Raw genomic sequence first — 22,235 nt, 5'->3', positions numbered from 1 at the left:
TGTGACCTCCTAGTTCATAGGTCGAAGCTCAACCACTGAGCACACTGGCTGGGCTGTGCAAAGCATTTCTTCCTAGAGGGTGTATGACTTTCCTATGACTGCTGTAACCAATGACCACAAATTCAGTGACTTAAATAATCTAAGTTTATTCCCTTAAAGTTCTGGGTTCAGGAGTCCAACATGGGTTACATGGGGCTAAACCCAGGGGTGGGCAGGGCTGGTTCTTCTGGAGGCTCCAGGGAGAATTGCTTCAGGCCCTTTCCAGCTTCTAGAGGCGCCACATCCCTGGCTTGTGGCTCCTTCCTCCCTCGTCAAAGGCAGCAGCTTAGTCTCTTCCATCTCTGACTCTGACCTTCCTGCCTCCTCTTATAAGGACCCTGTGATGACATTGCCCCACCCTCCCGTGGGGAATCCAGGGTCATCCCCATCTCAGATCATTCTATCTGGGAAGTCCCTTTACCATGTGGGGTGACATGTCCACAGGTCCCTGAACTGGGATGGGGGCTGTTGAAATAACAATAACAGCTCCCAATTCTGGTCCTGGAAATTACCGAGGGTAAATCAAAGGGTAAGGAGACAATGGCTTCTTTAGAAGGTATTTCCAAGCAACGTGGAATCAATTCACTCTGAAGAGAAGCACCTCCCTTCCCACGGTGTCAGCACGCCCTCTGGGGGCCAGAAGACACACTGGGCTCGCAGGTTCTTTGTTGCCAGCCCACCCCATGGCTCTGCGAGGCCCTTGGCGTCCATTAGGCGCCTCTTCCCCACCTGCTCCCACTCCAGGAGCAGGCCTGCAAGCCTTCTTGCAAAACACCAAATCCCATTGGCCCTGAAATCATGACACTTTACATTTGAAAGGGGCCCCTGAGAGTAAGGTGTCTGCTCCCATTTTTCACTTATGAAAGAAAAGTTTGGGTCACTTTGTCCTGTGTCCAAGGTTGCAGGGCTAGTTAATAATGGCTGGAATGGGCCCCAGCCAGTTTTGCTCAGTGGATAGAGCATCAGCCTGCAGAATAAAGGGTCCCAGGTTCGATTCCAGCCAAGGGCACATGCCTGGGTTGTGGGCTCAATCCCCAGTAGAGGGCGTGCAGGAGGCAGCCGATCAGTGATTCTCATCATTGATGTTTCTCTCTCTCTCTGAAATCAATAAAAATATTTTAAAAAATAATAATGGCTGGAACAGGAACATCCCTCTGTTCCCTCTCAACCATTCTTCTGCACTCAGTCCAATGTTTTCTGTAAACTTCTCTCACATGGCAAAAAGCCAAAGAGTTAAAATTACATTGGGTAGGTGGGAGAATTTAGACGAGAACACAAAGCCTGCCTTCCCTATGGCATTCTTCAACCTGTTTTTGACATTTTTACCCTAATAGCCCCACCCTGCACCCCACGAAGTTCTAACCCACCCACACTCTGTGCATGTGTTTATCTGTTGGGGTGCTTTGGTGGGCCACAAGCCTTGTGACACTTATTTCACCACTTTGGGATGAGAGCACCCCGGTGACAATGACAGTGATGTGCCCCGACACCAAGCCCCCTGCCAGGAAAACAGAAATGACAGCCAGCAGCGACGGCTATGAAAATGACAATTTATTCTGACGTTCGTGTGGGAATACCCACAGGCACGAGAGGGGAGGGGACCCTTCCTGCCCCAGAGTCCCCGCTACCTCCCCAGCCTGGCCTGGCCGAGGGGAGAAACCGGTGGAGACCTGGGAGGGGACACAGTGGTTCTGGTGTTTGGTTGTGGTTTTGTATTTAAAAGGAGCTACATTCGACTGGATGGTTTTCCTTCAAGGCCTGTGTTCCCGGGGATCTGAGAGCTCGACCCGGTGGTACCCAGGACGAGGCTGAGGTTGAGTTAATTGCACTTGTTTGGTGTTGGGAGATGGTGCCCCTCTCTCTGTGGGCGTCCCAGACACCTAGAGGTCCTCAGAGGTGGGTGTGGTTGGGTGGGAAGGGCTGCCATGGGAAAGGCCACTGTTGTGCCCTGAGGGCAGGACTGAGATGCAGGGAGCCTGGAGCTGGGGCAGCACGTGACTTCCTGAGGTCACTTCCATGCCTGGCCATGTGCCCGTGTTCTTCGGGGAGACAATGCTGGGTCTCGGGTCGCCTGGCCATGAAGGGCCACACCAAGGGTTTCATATAAAGGGCAGGCACCTGAAGAAAGGCCAAGTTCAGAGACCCCAAATCCAGGACAGGTTCTGTGGGAAGGTCATCTGGGTTATTCATAATGGAGGGATATTTGTCTAGAGGGGAGGTGAGTTCATTATCCTATATAATAAAAGGCTAATATGCAAACTGACCAAATGGCGGAACAACCCATCGCTATGACACGCACTGACCACCAGGGGGCAGATGCTCAACGTAGGAGCTGCCCCCTGGTGGTCAGTGCACTCCCACAGGGGGAGCGCCGCTCAGCCAGAAGCCGGGCTCACAGCTGGCGAGCGCAGTGGCGGTGGCGGGAGCCTCTCCCACCTCTGCAGCAGCGCTAAGGATGTTCAACTGCCCCCAAGTGCTCCTGGACTGTGAGAGGGCGCAGGATGGGCTGAGGGGACCACCTCCCACCCCTCACCCCCACCCTCCACCCCCCAGTGCATGAATTTCGTGCACTGGGCCTCTAGTTTATAGATAAAAAGCTGTTTTCCTTTAACATCCATCTCAAGGTGGTTGTCAGTGCGACTGTATAAAAACCTCAATCTTTGCCCCGGCTGGAGTTGCTCAATGGTTAGAGTGTTGTCCCACAGACCAAAGGGTTGCAGGTTCAATTCCCAGTCAAGGGCACGTACCTGAGTTGTAGGTTTGATCCCCAGCCCCGTTAGCTGTGTGTGCGGGAAGCAACCAATCGATGTTTCTCTCTGTCTCTCCCCATCCCTCCCTCCCTCCCTCCCTTTCACTCTCTCTAAAAAAATCAATGGGAAAAATATCATCGGGTGAGTATTAACAAAAATATAAAAATAAACAGAAACTCGATCTTTTATGATATGTGAAAGGGCTCCGGGAAACCTGGGGTGCAGATGTGGGGTCCAGGAAACCCTGACGGATGAGCCAAATGTTTTGGATGCCCTGAAGGAACAGAGGGACTGAGGAAGAGAGGTGGAGGGGAACAGAGCCAGGGGCACGTCGTACCTCTCATGACACAGACATGGGGCTCAGGAGGCAAGCGAGGGAACTGAGGCTTGAAGCCCAGCAGAGGTGGGTTCCTGTTTTGCTGACTGACAGCCTGTGCAGCCTGTCCTCTCCTGGCCGAGCACGCTAGGGGCATTACGGGACAGACCTGCGAAGGGCAAGCAGAGTTCCAGCCTCAGGCAGATCCAAGTGCTTTACAGATAAAGTGGATTTTCCCAGTTGCTCACAGCATACAGAATCACAGAGTTCAAGTTCAAGCTGCCCCCGTGGGGCTCTGGGAGGCTGGGCCCGTGGTGCATGGACCCACAGCTGCTGTCGTCTCAGAATCAGAGAGAGGACTCAACCCCGGTGTCCAGTGCAGCATTGGGGGCACAGAGGTCACCACCTGACAGCTGTGGAGGTCACCGAGCTGCCAGGGCGGAACACAGTCCATGTTCCGGGAAGGTGGCCCTCAAGTCTAAGTGTCCCCTGGCACTGCTCCGGTGACAGCGGGGCCCAGGGGCTCTCAGTGGCACATCCGTGCGGTCATTTCTTTCTGTTAAGAACAAGCAGGACATCAGGGATTGACACAGAGGTGACGGGTATCACACACACATACAGAGAAGCAGGGGTGCAGTCTCAGGAGACTCGTGGGCCTCACTGAAGGTCAAACCTCACAGAAAAGGGAACAGACAGCAGCACGCCCAGGGCTGGGGGTGGGAAGCTGTGTGAAGGGCTCGAGAGGCCACTCTGTCAGCCCTGGAGGCCAGGTGTGTCTGGCTGCTCACCTCTGCCCTGTTGCTGAAAGCAGCAGGAGTAGTAAGTGAACGGCTGAGCGTGCCAATAAAACGATTCACAAAACCCAGTTTACTGGCCCCAGCGTCCCCTCCCTGGTCCCCTCAGTCCCTGCCCCTCTCACCAGTGGCTCCAGCTCCTTGGTGTCTATGAGTCCGAACTCCTTGACGAAGTAGTAGAAGTGCTTGTAGCAGGTGTTGACGTGCGCCTCGGAGCCCATCTGTGCGATGCGGTCGAAGTGGTGGATATAGACGTGCACGAACACGCGGAACAGCCTGGACAGTATCTTCTTCACCACCTGCAGGAAGTTCTTGGGGAACGGCGTGCCTGTGAACAGCGAGAGGGCAGGACACTCAGGAGGCAGCCTCGGGCCCCGCTTGGCCTGAAACCAGGCTGCCCCTGGACTGCGAGCGTGAACCAGCCTGTGAACTAGAGGCTCAGGGAGGCTGAGACCCCGCCTCACCAAGCTCAGACAGCTCACGTCCCGGTTTCCTCCTGAAGTCAAGTGCTGACTGGGTGGGCGGTGTCTGTCCCCAGGAAGGAGCCCCTTCCTCCAGGACCCTCGGCTTCCTGATCCCCACCCTGGTCTTCTCACCTCCAGCTCCAGGGAGCCCACTGAAATGCCACGAGAAACCCACGGTTCTGCTGCCTAACTGCCCGGGGAATGGACGAGGACAGGCCTAGAGGTAAAGCCCATGCTCAGGGCGCCGCCATCAGCCGCTCTGGCCCGCTGGTCCGCCCTCCCTGGGAATGTGCTGGGTGCCACACATTCCTTTTGCCTTTGCCTAGTTCCTTTCCCAGAACCCAGAACCAACATTTTATTCCCCACCCACGTGTGCAAATTGTGGATCTGCTATGTGCACTTTGGGATCTGGTCATGTGTATGTGTTTATTTCTAGCAACATTTATTTTTCTTAATAGAATGGGACAACCCCTAAAAACATACTTTTTGACCTTTGATATTTTCCACTTGCTATCTTTCTCTCCATCCTAAGTAGTTTTTAAAAAATCCTCACCTGAGGATGTTTTTATTGATTTTTAGAGAGAGAGAGAGAGTGAGAGAGAGAGAGAGAAGAGAGAGAGAGAGAGACATCACTGTGAGAGAGAAACACTGGCTGCTGCCTCCAGCACGCACCCTGACCAGGGATCGAACCTGCAACCTTTTGGTGCACAGGACGACACTCTAACCAAGCCACCAGCCAAGGCTTACATATGTTTTTATAAATAATTTCATGTACTTGTCGGAGCTTAACTGAATCCATGCACCATGTTGCAATTTCTCCTCCTGTTATTGTATTTAATTTATTTACTTTAAAAAACTGTGGTGAAGTACACCCACCTTGAACTTCCCTATCTGAGTCATTCTAGGCGACAGTTTGGTGCCTTAGGCACATCCATGCTGCTGTGCGCCATGGGCTCCTCCCGCTCCTGCCTGCTTACCCCACCAAGACCTCAAGTCCCCTTCTCCCACAGGCAAGACAGAAGCCACATGTTCATGAGGTCCAACCGGTGCTACTAGGTAGGTGGCCTGGGGCCAGGACTGACAGACTGGCCCATCCTTTTTGTTTTTTAAATTGATTTGAGGAAGAGAAGAGGAGAGAAACACATAGTTTTGTTATTCCACTTATCTATGCATTCATTGGTTGCCCTGACCGGAGATGTAATCCACAACCTTGTTGGATCAGGACGATGCTCTAACCAACTAAGCTAAGGCCAGATCAGCCCATCCTCGAAGAGAGGGGCTCAGGGGCCAGGTGAGGACACACAGATGTGGCTAACCATGGGAAAGCTGCGGTGCACCAGACACCCACTCTCAGGAGATGGGACGTAATAAGCTGGACAGCACTGTGGTTATTGGGCCTATGGATGGCTGAGTAATGGCCCAACGAAGTCCAGGTGAGTGCAGGATATCCATGTGCCGGAAGGCTCAAGATACGGTGCCTGCAGCAAAACTGGGACCTGAAGCTCTGACATGGGGAGCCAACACAGCTGCTCACCCCCGTGGAAGGTCTGAGATGTGTCCAGTTAAAAGGCAATTGGGAAAGAACAGGCTCTCTGTACATGAAAGGACCAGCCTGGCTCTGTCCACGCCTCTGAATCTGGGGCCAGATGACCTCCTCCACGTGAGAACTGATGGCTCTTGTATTCCCTCGGAGAGGGGGTATCAGGAGTCAGCAAGGGTGATGCTGGGGAAGGGGAGTGATTAAGAGCAGCTCATCCTAGGAGAAGGGCTTAGAAATGTAATCTCTAGGCCGGGCAGAGTGGCTTGGTTGGTTGAGCATCATCCTGTGCATCTAAAGGTTGTTGGTTTGATTCCCAGTCAGGGCACAGGCCTGGGTTTCGGGTTTTTGATTCCCAGTTGGAGCAGTACGGAAGGCAATTGATCAATGTCTCTCTCTCTCCTCCCTTCCTCTCTCTAAACATGTCCTCAGGGAAGAATAAAAATAAAAAAGAAAGAAAGAAATGTAATCTCCAGGACTGCATAGCCTAAGCATGCAACAGTATTTTCATGCAGGGGTTGAAATTTGGCCCACTGCCTGCTTTTTAAATAAAGTTTTATTAGAACACAGGCCCACCTGTTTGTTTACACAGTATCTATGACACCTTTTGGGTTACATGGCAGGTTTGAGAGTTGAGACATAGACCTTCTGGGTCATAAAGGTGGAAAGATGTACTGTGTGGACCTTTTATTTTTGTTCCATAGAATTTTAGGGTTTTATTAACACAATTACATTCTGTCTATTCATTTTCTTCGCTGGCACTGGGATTGGTGACTGATGGCCAGCTGGGCTGCTCTTTCCACAATGGCTTTGTGGTTCTTTGAGGAAACACTGTGAGCCTCTCAGCACAGTAAGATCTGTTGTACATCAGCAGCACTTTAAGCTCATGACACTGTGGACCAGAAACTTCCAAAAGCCACTGGGCAGCTTTGTTTTCTTGTTGCTCCCATAACCAACGCTGGGCATCAAGTTTTGGCCCTTGCATCTTCTGTGCACTCCATAGTCAATGCCTCTGGGTTTCCACCAGTTACACTTAATTTTGACATTTTGGTCTGACTGGTGCTGGATGAACTTCTTGGTCCTCATTTAAAAATATATCTATTTTTATTGATTTCAGAGAAGAAGGGAGATGGAGATAGAGGTAGAAACATCAATAATGAGAATCACTGATCAGCTGCTTCCTGCACACCCCCTACTGGGGATTAAGCTTGCAACCTGGGCATGTGCCCTGACCGGGAATCGAACTGTGACCTCCTGGTTCATAGCTCGAGGCTCAATCATTGAGACACGCTGGCCGGGCCTTGGTCCTCTTTTTGACAATCTTGGATTTCACGAGGGGTCTGAGGGAAGCCATGATGCCAAGCAGGAGATGGCTGCCACCTCTGTAAGCAGTGCCAATGAAGAGCTACTGTGTGGTCCTTTACGGGAAAAGTGGGCCACCCTAATCTAACATTAAAGAGCATAAGCTGGTGGCTTGGGGCCTAAGTGGGTGTACAGGTGTCAATGGCACAGGTGTGGGAGACGGGGATAAAATCTGGACCCCGTCCTTTCTTTGCCCAGCCATAAATCTAATCCCAGGGAGCACCTGGAAAACTCTGGGTCTCAGAAGTACCACAGACAAGAAGCAGAGACACTGCTGTCCATGCAAAGCATTTTATTCCACTGGCCTGGCTGGGGGTCAAAACAGGCTGAGGGCCTAGGGTTTGCAAATAGGGCAGGAAGATGTGGCCTGGGACAGAAAGGCTCCCAAGGAAAGCAGGGGTGAACCCAGGCCCCGTGATGTGGCCATGTGGCAGAGGCTGGGGCCCACAGAGGGCCCGAGTTTGATGGTGTGGCCTCAGACCCGTGTCTGGCAGCCATGTGGCATCTGCCAAGTTCGTTGTTTTTTTTAAAAATATATTTTATTGATTTCTTACAGAGAGGAAGGGAGAGGGATAGAGAGTCAGAAACATAGATGAGAGAGAAACATCGATCAGCTGCTACTGCACACCCCCTACTGGGGATGTGCCTGCAACCAAGGTACATGCCCTTGACCGGAATCGAACCTGGGACCCTTCAGTCCCCAGGCCGACGCTCTATCCACTGAGCCAAATCAGTCAAGACCCAAGTTCGTTTTAAAAAATATATATTTTTTTATTGATTTCAGAGAGGAAGGGAGAGGGAGAGAGAGATAGAAACATCAATGATGAGAGAGAATCACTGATCGGCTGCCTCCTGCACGCTTTCTACTGGGGATCGAGCCCACAACCTGGGCATGCGCCCTTGACTGGAATCGAACCTGGGACCCTTCAGTCTGCAAGCAGACACTTTATCCACTGAGTCAAACAGGGTAGAGCTGCCAAGTTCATTTTCTCTCAATTGGTCATCAATTTCCTCTTCGGTAAAATTGCTAGAATTATCATTCCACAGGCGAGGAACTGGCTAGAGGACTCAGGGTCTAAGTTCTAGGATGAGGACCCTTGAGGAGCTGTCAGGACTTTAGGGGGACCCAGGAGGCAGTGAGTCAGAACACGAGCATGTGCAGACACGGACTCCAGGGCCACAGCACAGACTCAGTGGCCTGATGGGTGGGTGGGGGCACCTGTGAATCCCTATTTTGGGAAAGCATCTATTCTGAGTCGGTCTTTCCTCAGATGGGCCTCTGAAAGCCCTCTGTCAGTGGCAGGCCCGTTCCCTGTACAGAGGGTGAGTGAGGTCCAGAGGGGTGAGAAACTTGACCAGGTGCAGACCCTGTCAGCGACCAAGAGCTGGTTCCTCAAAAACTGTTCACCGTTTTTCATGGTGCTGTGTTGACGCCAATGGTGACAGTGAGAAGGGCCTATGTGTGGGTCTCCTAGGACTGCTGTAACAAATTATCACCAACCTAGTGCTTAAAATAACTCTTATGTGCTCCCTCATAGTCCTGGAGACCAGAAGTCTCACGTCAGTTTCATGGGGCTGATGTCAAGGTGTGGGCAAGGTTGCTTCCTTCTGGAAGGTCCAGGGAGGATCCATTTCCTGCCTTTTCTGGAAGCTGCTGACATTCCTGGGCTTATGATCATGTCTTCCTTCTCCTGTTGTCACATCACCTCTTCTGTTGTCTAATGTCCCTCTGCCTTCTTTTTACAGGGACCCTTCTGATGAAATTAGGGCCCATCTGGATAATCCAGAACAATCTCCCCATCTCAAGAACCTTAACATGAAGCAAACCATATCCGATCCACACACTGGAATAGCACTCAGCCATGAAAAGGAGTGAAGCATTGACACTCGCTACAACGTGGTGAACAATGAAAGCAAGACGCTCAGTGAGAGAAGCCAGACCCCAAAGGCCACACAGTGTGATTCCATTTATGTGGAATGCCCAGGACAGGCACATCCACAGGGGACAGGAAGTGGATTGGTGGTTACTGGGCTGGGAGAGAGGGATGGAGTGACTGCTCATGGGGATAGGGGATGTTTTGGGGATACTGAAATGTCCTGGAATTAGAAGGGATGGTTGCATAACCCTGTGAAGGTACTAAATGGCACTGAACTTACACTTTAACCCTTTGCACTCGCTTGCTTTTTTCTCGATTCCTTTATTCTACTCGGGATTTAATTTTTTAAATACCCCAGATTTTACAAAGCGTGGCAGTAGAATAAAAAACTGGAGTTTCTTTTCATACAAACTTATTTATTTGGATTTTTTTATATTTCAAATTATTGATACATTCAAAGAGTATAAAAAGAGCTGCTACCGATGCTAACAGTGTCGAGTCACACTCAACATCCGAGTGCAAAAGGTTAAATGGGTGGATTTCATGGCTTATGAATTCTATCTCAGTGAACTGTTATTAAAAAAACACCCCCCAACCCCCGGCCTCACCCCAGGCCGCCCAACTCACCAACGTTGGTGGGAAAGATGTCCTCGTTGTTGATCTGCACCTCGATCCAGTCCATGAGCAGGTCCATGTACCGAGGGGCCGACAGTGCTGTGGGCTTGCGGAACTTGTGCTCGTCCTGCCAGCGGTACTCGTACTTGGGGCCTCCCGACATGATGGGGCAGGACTGCTCGGTGCAGCCGTCGCTAATGGTGCCGTAGATGAGGTTGACACGATTGAAGAAGTCCACCACGTGCACTGCCACCCAGTCGTTGAGCTCCTCACCGGCGGGCAGCTGCACGGCCAGCTTCAGGTCCAGCCCCGCATTCAGTGACGCCTGTGCCTTCTTGTGCAGCTCAAACCGCTGGGTGCCTGGCTCAAACTTGCGCTTGGGGCGGAAGGTCTTGTCCTTGTTGAAGACCTGCTTCAGGAAGGGGTTGGACATTGTGGTCCTCGCTGCACCCTCCTGGTGTCGGCCACCAACCCAGAGGTGACTGGAAATTCACTGGCTCCCAGGTCTTCCCTGAGATCTGAAATGCAGACAGAAAGAATTATCACCTGTTCCTGGAAACCCTGTTCTGGAAGCAAGAGGGGCCACACGGGGGGTTTCCCAGGACTTGCGGTTTTGAGTTTTATCAAAAGGGTGCCAGCTCCTCAGTAAAGAGAAGCGCCCCAAGGTGTGTCCCAACGGTCTCGAAGCAGGAGATGCTGAGTCGGGACCTCTGAGAATCCAGCCAGGCAGCATCCTACTCCCGCCCCCGCACCCAGCGGCTCTCTATAAAGTGGGAGAGGGTGTGGTAAACCTGCACAGTGGCTCAGGGTGACCGCAGCGGGCTAAGTGGTGGCCTCTGTACAGAGATGTCCACATCCCCAGGACCTGTGATTGGGACCTTATTTGGAAAAAGGTCCCATTCACATATGTGATTAAGTTAAGGATCTTGGGATACGCCTGACCTGGATTATCTGGGTGCCAGGCCTTAGATGATGAGTGACCTTACAGGAGGAAACACACAGACACACAGGGAGAAGCCCATGTAATGATGGAGGCAGAGATGGGGTGACGTGTCTACAGGCCAAGGGACAGTAGGGGTCACCGACACTGCCAGAGCCAGGAGAGGAGCCTGGAACAACCACTCCCTCTGAGCCTCAGAGGGGACCAGGCCACTGAGGGATGACACCCTCCAAGGCTGAGAGGGAATAAATTCCTGTTGCTTCTCTGTGTCTAAATCTCATCATTAGATTAGGGCCCACCAGTGGGAACTCATTTTATCATTTTGATGATATCTGCAAAGACCCTACTTCCAACGGGTGGACATGAATTTGGGGGGACACTATTCACCCCAGAATACCACCTGAGAAGGGTGGACCAGCTTGTCTGGGACTTGTCTGCGCCTACATGGGAACATGCCATGTTCTGGGGGTCAGGGCCTTGATATGGGGGCTGTAGCCGGCGTCCCCTGCCATGAAGGCTTCGATCTCCTACCCAGTCCACCTTCTCCTGTCTTTGCTCAGTCTCCTCCTCTGTTATGTGGGGAGAGTAACAAGCTCCACTCAGAGGAGAGAGGATGAAATGAACATGAAGCCAAAGGCCCTGCTCACACTCGGGCTGCAGTCACTGCATCACCCCCAATACGGCCATCACTCTGCCATGAGGATGGCACCAGCCAACCTGCAGCCTCCTTGTCTCCATCTGCAGGCCCAGCTGGGTCCACCCCCTGGGAGTGTGCATGTGGAGGAAACAAGGAGGGCGGGTGCCCATAGGGCTGGCGGGGTGGGTGGGGGGGTCTTTTGGGAGTTCACCAGAGAGAGGTAATAAATAATCATTTATAATGTTATAGTAAACGCCCCTCGCCCCCCCTTTTCTTTGCTTAAATTGTGGTGTGAACAAAAAAGGGGCAACAGAGTAGAACTGACAAGCCTGGGGGCCATATGGCAGGCCTGGCAAGCTCAGTGACCAAGCGTAACCAGAGAAGACGATCTGATCGATCCCCTCCCCAGGCAGGTTGTGGAGGGTGGTCACATCCCAGGCCTAAGGTTACCTTAGCAAGAGTCAGTCTTTACGTTAAGTGAGCCCTGACCACTGTTCTTGTGCCACTAGGCCAGTGGTCAGCAAACTGCGGCTCACGAGCCACATGCGGCTCTTTGGCCCCTTGAGTGTGGCTCTTCCACAAAATACCACGGCCTGGGTGAGTCTATTTTGAAGAAGTGGCGTTAGAAGAAGTTTAAGTTTTAAAAATTTGGCTCTCCAAAGAAATTTCAATCGTTGTACTGTTGATATTTGGCTCTGTTGACTAATGAGTTTGCTGACCACTGATTTAGGCTAACACCTTTGAAATGTCAGAGCAATCTTTTTTCCAGACCCCCAGGAGGGTAACCACCCCCACCAGCAAGTGTACTCCTCAGTGTTATCTGGTTGCCCACATACCATCCCTATTCACTGTAGAGGCTGTTAACTATCCTGCACCCTCCGATGTAAAAGAAGTACATGTCTCATTTTACCTTTTACCCCATCCTAGGATTTCCCACTTAGCTTTCTCCTTAATCTCCCACCAACGATTTCACCTCACCGTCCTTACTGTCCTCCTTTGATTCCAAATGCATAAAAAGAACTGCAAACTGCCATTCTCTGGAGCATTGTCTCAATCCCTTGAAAACTAGCTTCTAGGCATGTCCTCAGTTTGGCTCAAAAAACCTCTGAAAATTTCTTATAAGATCCTTCTATAGGTCTGGATGTTCTTTTGTGGGAGTTCATTTCTGTGACATGTGGCCAGCTGGGTTTGTCTGGTGGCCCACCCTCAAGACTCAGCACACCATGTAGCAAATGACCACAAACTAAGGGGACTGGACCTCACATCCTCCACAGGGATGCTGCTCAACCCCAAGGACCCAGGACAGCCCCAACGGAGTATGATCCACGGAGCTCAGCACTGCCAAGGCCAGGCTCAGCCAAAGGGAAGTGCACGTCCACTCTGAACACAGCACCCAGCTCAGTGCAGCAGGGTGCAGGCCAAAGTCAAGTCTAGTCCTTCCCGGGCCCAGAGAGTGAGCTGGTACATACACACTGTATCCTTGGGGCCAAGGTGACGTGACTCAGATGACAAGATGGCTTAAGGGTGAGGATTTCAGAAAATTTACAGAGAGCTGAGTCATGGCTCAGGCCACATCCTGGAGCCCAGACAGCCTCCTTCAGGCTTGGCCCTGCCCATCTCGGGCACAGGAAGAGTCTCTGAGGGCAGAGGGCTCCTGGGCCTTGGTCTTAAAGAGATTTCTCCAGAACCACCGCCAACTCCAGTCTCTCCCATTGCGGGGGTCAGAGGGAACAGGGCAGAGTCTGCCAGCACCATCCTTATGTACTCTATGCACTCAACGAAGACTTCATGGCAGAAGGCCAGGCTCTGCCTTCCAAAAGCCTTCAGTTTAATACCCGATACTAGATATATAATAAAAACGCCTAAACCAGTCTTCTCACCTGGGTCATCCTGCCCCTAGAGGACCCTGGGCAATGTCTGAGGACATCTGCAGTTGTCACACTGGGGGTGCTGCCGGCATTGAATGGGTAGGGGCCAGGGATGCTGTTCAACAACCCACAGTACCTAGATAGCCCCCGACAGAGAGTGACCTGGGCCCAGTGCCAGGGGTGGGGGTGGGGAGCAGTAGGGGGGAAAGAGACCCTGGTTTAGGTCATTTCACACAATTGGTGAAATCTGGCCTACCATTAGGCCTGAACCATGTAAAACACAGAAGCTGAGCATGGGGACGGAGGAGCCAACCAAAGACAACAGGGCCAGAGGACAGGAGAAACCCCAGTGCAAAGGGAGCAAACTACCCCACACACGAGGACAGCTGTGATCAAAAAGGACAACCAGCCCAGCCGGTGTTGCTCAGTGATTGAACATCAACCTATGACCCAGGAGGTCACGGTTCGATTCCCGGTCGGGGCACATACCCAGGTTGTGGGCTCAATCCCCAGTGTGGGGTGTGTAGGAGGCAACTGATCAATGATTTTCATCATTGATGTTTCTATCTCTCCCTCTTCCTTCCTCTCTGAAATCAATAAAAATATATTTTTAAAAAAAAAAAGGACAACCAGTCCCAGCTGGAGCGTCAACCTTTACACCTAAAAGGTTGTGGGTTCGATTCCCATTCAGAGCACATACATAGGTTGCGGGTTCGATCCCTGGTCAGGGCACAAATGGGCAATGTCTGGGGACACCTGTGGTTATCACAACTGGGGGTTATCACAAGTGGATGGGGGATGGCTCCCCACATTAGAAGATACTGACTCAGTACTAATTAGCTACTAAGTGAGTGTTTCAGGCCATGCAGCTGGTAGAAGGAGGAGCCTGAGCTCGAACCCTGAACCATGCGGGTGAAGTTGTGTGGTTCTTTTTGCTGGGCCACATGTCTCCTAACTCACCACTTATCCGTTATCCCAGCCTCCACTTGTTTTATCCCAAATCCAGTGCCAGGCACCCTTGAGGCTGGTCTCTCCCCCACCCGAAACCTCTAAAATGCCAGCACAGAGTGTACACCAGCACCCATCCCTGGTTTGGGTGAGTGGGCACAGCCCTGTGGGTACAGGGCCTGGAGGGTGGAAAGGTGGTGCCTCTAATAAGGGAAATGGGCAACCATAAACACTCCCCCTGCCCACTTCTCTCCTACCAGAGGACAGGATGGGCCCGTCTCAGACACCTCCAGGAAGCTCTGGTTAAGAGGCCACTTCAGGGACCCTGGTCTCAGAGATTAGCTGCACCCCTCAGGGCTGGACATCCTAGGATCCCTCCAGGCCATGGGCGTGTACACTGGACACACCAGGTGGGGACCCTGCAGTACCACCTAGAACTGCTAACTGCCCAAGTGGCTTGAACACCTGCCCAGGTAATGAAACTGCAAACCAAGTTGCTCTCAGGCCACTCTGGGGCAAGTCAAGGTACAGAAACCCCTGTGGGCCACCCAAAAAAAGCCAGCCACCTTCCCTGTGCCCGCTGCCTGCTGGCACCATGGGGACACTTCCTCATTCCTCACCCTTGGTCTTATTTCAGCCTCCCAACACCCCTCCATGTGGGGCAAGGGCAGCCCCACTTGGTAATGAGAAGACAAACTGGAGTGCCACACCCCTCATCCCGCAGAGCGGGGCTGGCCAAGCCAGGCCACGAGCCCCAAGCTGCCTCTACTCCAGGTTCCTGTTTATCCTGCAGCAAACCTTCTACCCTGATGGAAATCCCAACACAAAGAAATCTGCACCCACCTGGGCCCGGCTGCTACCTCCTATTTTGGGGCCTCTTTGGTGATGGCTTTGGGAGTTTAACCACTGACGTCACTTGGGGACATGAGACCTGGGAACACAGGAGCCTTAGGGGCAATGACAGGACCACTGAGAAGAGCCCCTGCCTAGCCAAGCCTTAGGGAGGTGGCGGCCCCACTGCCCCCCACTCCCGCCCCAGGAAGGCCACTTTGTCTTTGTCCACATCCTGCCATGCCACTGCAGACAGCTCTGGAGGATGGGGCAGGGCAGTGAAAGGGGCTTGTGAGGCTCCTGCTCGCCTTTCTGACTCTTCTCAGAAGGTGGGAGGATTTTTTTTTAAGTGGAAGCAATGATTTTCTGGAAAATTTCCTGGATGGGCAGAGTTCCCATTAAAGATAAACAACTTTGTATCAGAAACACACATCCCATGCCCGAAGGGTGGCCAGCTGTGAACCAGTCCACATTGCTGCCCCCATTACCATCTTGGGGTTTTTCTCTTTGATATTTTTAGAGCCCCTCCAAGGGTGCAGGCATGGGGAGGGGTTGGGAGAACCGTCTCAGAATTCAATGCTCAGGGCTCTCCTGGCTCCGTGGTTCTTCCACAAATGAGATGTGTATGGCACTTAGAAGCTTCTAGAGTGACACAAGGTAAGATGACAAAATCCCCCACTCAATACACACCCACCCCCACTTTATTTCCTGTAAACAAAACAGTTCCTCCAAGCAACGGCCTTGCCTCATGAGGTGCAGCAAAGCCCGGCCCATCACCACTTCCTTCCGGTGCCTCCACATCCTGCCTCAGCTGCTGACATTGCCACCACCTCAGGGACACTACCCCGACCTGGTGGTGGCGGTGGGATTGGAGGGACAGACTCCAATCTGGGAGATCAGCCCCTAGGTTCAGGCCAGGAGCCCAAGTGTTTAGCTGGAAGATGCTTGCGGCCCAGGGTCTGTTCCATTACAGAAGCCAGTGCCCAGCACTGTCTTCCACCATCCTAATGTTCATTTTTATTTTTATTTTTTCAAATGTGTTTTTTAAAAATTGATTTTAGAGAGGGAGGAAAGGAGAGGGATAGAGAGATAGAAACATCGATTGGCCCGACCAGCATGGCTCAGTGGTTGACTGGCGACCTATGAAGCAGGAGGTCACGGTTCGATTCCCAAGCAGGGCACATGCCTGGACTGCGGGCTCCTTTCCCAGTGGGGGGCGTGCAGGAGGCAGCTAGTCAATGATTCTCTCTCATCACTGATGTTTCTATCTCTCTCCTCCTCTCCCTTCCCCTGTGAAGAAAGAAAAAGAAAAGAAAAGAAACATTGATTGGCTGCCTCCTGCACGTCCCCGAGCCCGCAACCCAGGCATGTGCCCTACCGGGAATTGAACCAGCAACCTCTTGGTTCATGGGTCAACGTTCAACCACTGAGCCACACCAGCTGGGCAATGTTCATTTTTAAATATCACCACAGCTCCCTGCGCAGCAAGGTCCCCACCATCCTGTAGGGTACTTGCTGAGATTGGTTTCGGGCCTCCTCCTGCATGGGGAGAGGATTTGCATTTTGTTGGCCTTTTGTGCTCAGGTCTTGGTTTTGTGGGTGATGTTCTCCAACATGTATTGTACAAAGGCAGGAAGTAAGGTTTGAGGGGGCCGCTCCAAGCCAGGTGCTGTTGAATGGTTCTGTAGATTCCAGCCCCATTGAGATATAATTCACATCCCGTAAATTCCACCCTTTTATTTTTATTCAGTGACTCAGACCCTTTACTTATTTATTTTTAATATATTTCTATTGATTTCAGAGGAAGGAAGAGGGAGAGAGAGATAGAAACATCAATGATGAGAGAGAATCATTGATTGGCTGCCTCCTGCATGCCCCCCCACACTGGGGATCGAGCCCACAACATGGGCATATGCCCTTGACTGGAATTGAACCCAGGACACTTCATTCCACAAGCTGATGCTCTGCCCACTGAGCCAAACCGGCTAGGGCCAATTCCAATCTTTTAAAGTATACAAGTCAATGTATGGTTTTAGTAAACTCATAGAGTATGCAACCATCCCCAATTCCATAACATTCCCACCACCCCAAAAGACATGTTCAAATCCTGATCCCTGGTAACTACGAATGAAACCTTGTTTGGAAATGGGGTCTTGCAGGTGTAATTAGTTAAGGTGAGGTCACACTAGAGTAGTGGCCCTAATGCAAGGACACATGTTCTTATAAGAGGGAGATTTGGACACAGACACACAGAGACGATGGTCATGTGACGATAGAGGCAGACATGGGTGATACAAGCCCAGAGGCACAAAGGACTGCCAGTAAGTCACCAGCAGCTGAAAGGGGCAGAAGGGACCCTTCCCAGGGCTGAGAGCTAAGAAGTCACAGCACATGAGGTGGGCTGAGATCTGAACTGTGTGTCCCTACATCCCAGCCTTTCTATAAAGTCAGAGAGGGGTTACGGAAGAATTAAACAGGAAAAAAAAAAAAAAAAAGACAGAGAGGGGTGTGGTGTGTGCATGGACCAGCTCTCTCTGCTTCAGTTTCCCATAGGGGCAAATACAGATATATTGTTTGACAAAACCGTGTCACCTGGGGGACAGAGAGGAAGGTGAGAAAGGTTATGGGTCATTATGTGTCCACCTAGGAGCCACACCTCTTTCAATGCACCGTCACTGACCAGAGGCATGTCAGGAAGGGCGGGACACAGGAAACAGTGCCCCCGAACGCCCACCCACACTTATGCCCATCACTGGCTGTTCACGCTTCCCCTTTTTTTTAAAAAAGATAAGTCTTTATTGTTGACCTAGTTTCCTTTTCACATCGGGATCCTCAGATATGGACTTGACTGTGCACTGACCTCAGAGAAAGGGGGCGATGGAGGGAAGGAGTCACAGCTCTGAGCTGTCCACTGAGGGCCAGGCCCATCCACTCAAGGGTTTCACTCTCTCCGGGAGGGGGCGGGGAGGGGACAGGGAGGGGGAAGGGTGTCTGTAAAGAGCTCCCAGCAAGTCAGCTAGCTGTGGGTCTCACCCAGGGTGGTCCTGCCCTCAGGGGACCCCAGGGGATGTCTGGGGACATCTATGTTTGTCACCCTGTGGGTGTTCCTGGCAGTGAGTGGGTAGGGACCAGGGATGCTGCTCAACACCCTACAGTGCCCAGGACGGCTCCCGCAGAGTGCCCACCCCGAATGTCTCACTTGGGACTCAGCCGCAGGAGTGACCTTGTCTTTCCCAGAATCCAGTTTCTGAAGCCAGATTCCCCCTTTCTGCTTAAACTATCTGAACTTCGAAATTCCAGGAAATCAGAAACAGAGCTCACCAGCTGGGGCACGTCTGGAACTTCCCAGAGTAAAAACCCAACTTCCTAGACGCTGCTGGGGGATTTTGTTAAACCTCCATCTTATGAGGCTTTGGAGATGTGAGAACAACTCTCAAAAGATAATTAATGGCTGACTTTTCCAGGAACGTAAGAGCTCAGCCTCGGAGCAGGAGCATTTCCACAGAAGAAACAGCCTGGCTTAAACTTGTCAGAATATGAATTGTCTAAAAAGTTCAGGAACTGAACTAGCACTTCCACGAATCCCCTGAGGGACTAAAATACAGCTTTTGCTGAGAGAGAGAGAGAGAGAGAGAGAGAGAGAGAGAGAGAGAGAGAGAGAGAGAGAGAGAGAGAGAGAGAGAGAACGAACTTATACTTCAGATGATCACAGTAACTTGAGATGCCTGGGACACGGAGAACATTGAGCTCCGCTTTGTAGGAGATGCAAAGATGATAAAGGCACGTTCTCTCCTTTAGGGAGGTTCCAATAAAAAGTAAGCTATCAGCCATGAAAGACATGAGGAACTGTAAATGCACATGACTAAGAGAAAGAATACAGTCTGAGAAGGTGACATTGCGATTCCAACTCGAGGACATTCTGGAAAAGGCAGAACTACACAGACATTAAAAGGTCTAGTGGGGTCCAGGGGTTGGGGGAGGGAGGGATGAATAAGCGGGGGGGGGGGGGGGGCATAGAGGATTTTTAAGGCAGTGCCATACTCTAACACTGTCATGGTGGACACGTCACTATACATTTGTCCCAACCCAAAGGATGTACAACACAAAGAGTGAATGAACTCTTATGTCAACCGTGGACTTGGAGTAATAGTGGTGTGTCGGTGTAGGTTCATCCTTGTAACAAATACCCTTCTCTGGTCAGGAAGGTTGACAGTGTGAGAGGCTGTGCATATGCGAGGGTACAGGGTAATGGGAAATCTCTGTGCCTTCTGCTCAGTTATGCCTTGAGTCCAAAACTGCTCTAAAAGTCTACTAAGCCTTAGCCAGTTTGGCTCAGCGGTTAGAGTGTCAGTCCTTGGGGTCTCCGGTTCGATTCCAGTCAAGGGCATGTACCTCGGTTTGCAGGCTCCATCCCTGGCCCCAGTTGGGGTGTGTGCGGGAGGCAACCAATCAATGTGTCTCTCTCATATTGATGTTTCTCTTTGTCTCTCCCCCTTCCTTCCACTCTCTCTTAAAAAATCAATGGGAAAAAAAATACTTGGGTGAGGATTAACTAACTAACTAAATAAGTCTATTAGAAAAATAGCTAACACTAATTCACCAATTAAAAAACACCTAGCATTTGGCTAAGGCCTTTAAGTAGTTCACCCCTATGAAGAAGTTACTAAAACCACAAACAGGAAGCAAAAAACCACAAAGCCTAGGAAAGCCAGAGTTGAACATATATTTGCAGAAAGAATAAACACCATGGAAGGCACTAGAAATATAATATACACCCATGGTTAATATAAAAATTTTTAGTAGCTACATTGAAAGGTAAGAAAATGAGATCAACCAAGGGACTTGTGTGCATGCATATGAGCCTATCCAACGTATAGGTTCAACGGGGGGTTGGGGCATCCGTGGGGAGGGGTGTGGGATGGGAGTGGGGGGATGAGGACAAATATGTGACACCTTAATCAATAAAGAAATTTAAAAAAAAAAAAAGAAAGGTAAGAAAATGAAAAGAAACAGGTAAAATCAAGTCATAATATATTCTATTTAACACAAGGGTAACAAAATATCATTTCAACACCTAAGGAATATAGAAAATATTAAGGAGTTAGTCTGCCTTTTAAAAACATAGGAGCCCCTGTGATCTGGTGGTCATTTTGCACATATAGCAGGTCCTAGTTTAATCCAGCCATGGTTGGAGGGCTCACTAGCTGCCTGTGGCCAGTGGCTGCTGCCCTGGACAGCTCAGCTCCAGAAGGTTTTTTTGTTAATCACCACCCTAGGATATTTTTTCCATTGATTTTTGGAGAAAGTGGAGAGAGAGAGAGAGAGAGAGAAAAACACACCAAAAAACATCCATTACCTTCTCCCCCACACGCCCCGATCAACCTGGGGATCAAACCTGTAACCCAGGTATGTGCCTTTGACGGAAAATGGAACCCTCCACCCTTTGGTTCGAAGCTGATGCTCTAACCATTGAACACACTGGCCAGGGCTCCAGAGGGTTTTGAAAGAGAGGAAAATCCAGGTGTCAGAAGAAAGGAGCAATGGGACAGGTGCTGTCTAAGGTGGGTGTCGATTTGGCCCTGGGAGGAAAAACACAGCTATCAGAGCAGGATCTGGGGTGAAGACACCAAGGGTGCCTTTTGGGAGGGAAGAGGGAAGCAGGGAGCCCTGGGGCCAGGGCAGCCAGGACTTGGACTTGCTGCGTTCTCACTCCATACTCAGTCTCGGGTTCGACTGACCAATTGATGTGTCTCTCTCACATCAATGTTTCTATCAATCTCTTTCTCTCTCCCTCCCTTCCACTCTCTCTAAAAATCAATGGAAAAAATATCCTCAGATGAGGATTAACAGGAAAAATAAAGGTCACTCATTTTTTAAGATGTCAAAGGGCAGAGAACAGGGGCTCAGGGCTTTGGGAGTCTGCAGCCCAGTGGCATCCCTCAGCCCTGAGTCTGTAAAATGGGCTTATAAGCACCCCCTTTATATTGGGTGAGGGAAGGATGAGAAAGCAGCTGCCCAGAGGCCACGTGTAACACCAGCAAGTCCCAAACCAGAGAGTGCAGACAGGCCCTGGGCTGTGAAACCTGCACAAATGCATGTACACCATCCTCAACATTTACCTACGTGCTTTAAATACGTGCAGTGCATCGTATACCCATTAAACCTCAAATGACCAGAAGCATCTTACCCTGAAATTAATACTGGCTCTCTGGGTGGTAGGTCACCCATGATTTATTTTCTGCTTTGTGATTTTTCTGTATTTTCCAACCACGCCCCTCTTCCCCTTTCAGTGACATCTTATAAAATACGTGGTCGTTTCAAACAAATGCCAGCCCACCAGCCAGTGCAGAGACGGCACTGCGAAGTCCAAGTCCCCGCCACGGGCAGTGCGGACACCGCCCACACCTCGCGCCCAGCCTCTGCCCAGCGCTCAGTGACTCGGGACCAGGAAGCAAGAGGCACGCTCCTGAAAAGCCGACTCCCCGAGGTGTAGAGCCCTGAAATCCTGCGGAATTGACCCAAACCGGTGGCGGGGGCCTCGCGATAGTAAGTGGCACGGCTCGGGGTTGATCCCACGTTGACAGTGGTAGCCACGAATTCGACCGAGAAACCACGACTACTCCCTTCCCGCCGCCCGCGTTTGCCCCTCCTGAGGGACCAGAACTCCCACCGCCCGCGTTCCCCCTCCGAGGACCCACCTGCCGCCTCACGCCGACCCGCCGGGCTGCGCTGGCCTCCGCCCTCTGTCTTCTGTCCCCGGGTGCCCGCTAGTTCGGACCTCGCCTCCCGCCGAGGAGGAACTCCGCGCAGAGCCTGCCTCGGCCCCGCCCGGCCGGATCTACTTCCGCTACAGATTAAGGCCTCCCCGGAAGCGGAGCTGGTGGGCCGAGGTATCCACCGAGAGGGGGCGCACCCCGACACCGCGCTCTATGTTGCTTGGCAACGGAAGCCGTGATGCCATTGGTTAGTGCCTGCGGTTGAAGCCTGTGGGCGGAGCCTCCACTGCCCTGGGAATGCGGGGCGGGGCCTCGAGCAGGGAACGTCCTGGAAGGAGGAGCTTGCGCCGCCTGTGGGCGCTAAAAGGGTCGCGGTCCGAGGGTGGGGCCGATCTGGGGAGTGGAGACTTTCCGGGAGTGGCGGCTCACGGGCGAGGCCTGGGAGGCTGAGCCCGCGTCTTCGGTTCTCCGTCGCGGGGCCCGAGGGCGCCGTTGGTTGGTGCGTGGTGGAGAGGCGTGGCGCGGGAGGTGCGGTTGGTCA

The 22,235-nt window shown here is 51.7% G+C and overlaps 1 protein-coding gene across 2 annotated transcripts; it reads right to left on the bottom strand.

The window, feature by feature from the left end:
- Positions 1-2,596: 2,596 nt before the first annotated feature.
- Positions 2,597-21,797, bottom strand: MOB3A (MOB kinase activator 3A). 2 transcript variants are annotated; one of them, XM_008150669.3, is made up of 4 exons: positions 21,677-21,797; positions 9,767-10,272; positions 4,025-4,227; positions 2,597-3,661 (listed from the first exon to the last, which is right to left on the bottom strand). In XM_008150669.3, the coding sequence occupies exons 2-4, from the start codon at positions 10,185-10,187 to the stop codon at positions 3,632-3,634; spliced, it is 654 nt and encodes a 217-aa protein (XP_008148891.1). In that variant the 5' UTR covers positions 10,188-10,272; positions 21,677-21,797; the 3' UTR covers positions 2,597-3,631. The 2 variants fall into 2 exon arrangements, with proteins under 2 accessions (XP_008148891.1, XP_054573512.1); XM_054717537.1 differs by lacking the exon at positions 21,677-21,797 and adding an exon at positions 16,091-16,138.
- Positions 21,798-22,235: the final 438 nt, after the last annotated feature.

This window comes from Eptesicus fuscus, chromosome 6 (genome assembly GCF_027574615.1).
Source record: "Eptesicus fuscus isolate TK198812 chromosome 6, DD_ASM_mEF_20220401, whole genome shotgun sequence".
Classification (NCBI taxonomy): Eukaryota; Metazoa; Chordata; class Mammalia; order Chiroptera; family Vespertilionidae; genus Eptesicus; species Eptesicus fuscus.
This window is presented reverse-complemented; position numbering and strand designations above follow the sequence as displayed.

Bases quoted from the DNA above. Each gene is read 5' to 3' on its own strand.
- MOB3A (XM_008150669.3), bottom strand. From the start codon at position 10,187: ATGTCCAACCCCTTCCTGAAGCAGGTCTTCAACAAGGACAAGACCTTC. The intron at 4,228-9,766 runs GTGAGTTGGGCG...CGCTGTTCACAG, and splicing joins CATCTTTCCCACCAACGTTG to GCACGCCGTTCCCCAAGAAC. The intron at 3,662-4,024 runs GTGAGAGGGGCA...TGTTCTTAACAG, and splicing joins CCAAGGAGCTGGAGCCACTG to AAAGAAATGACCGCACGGAT.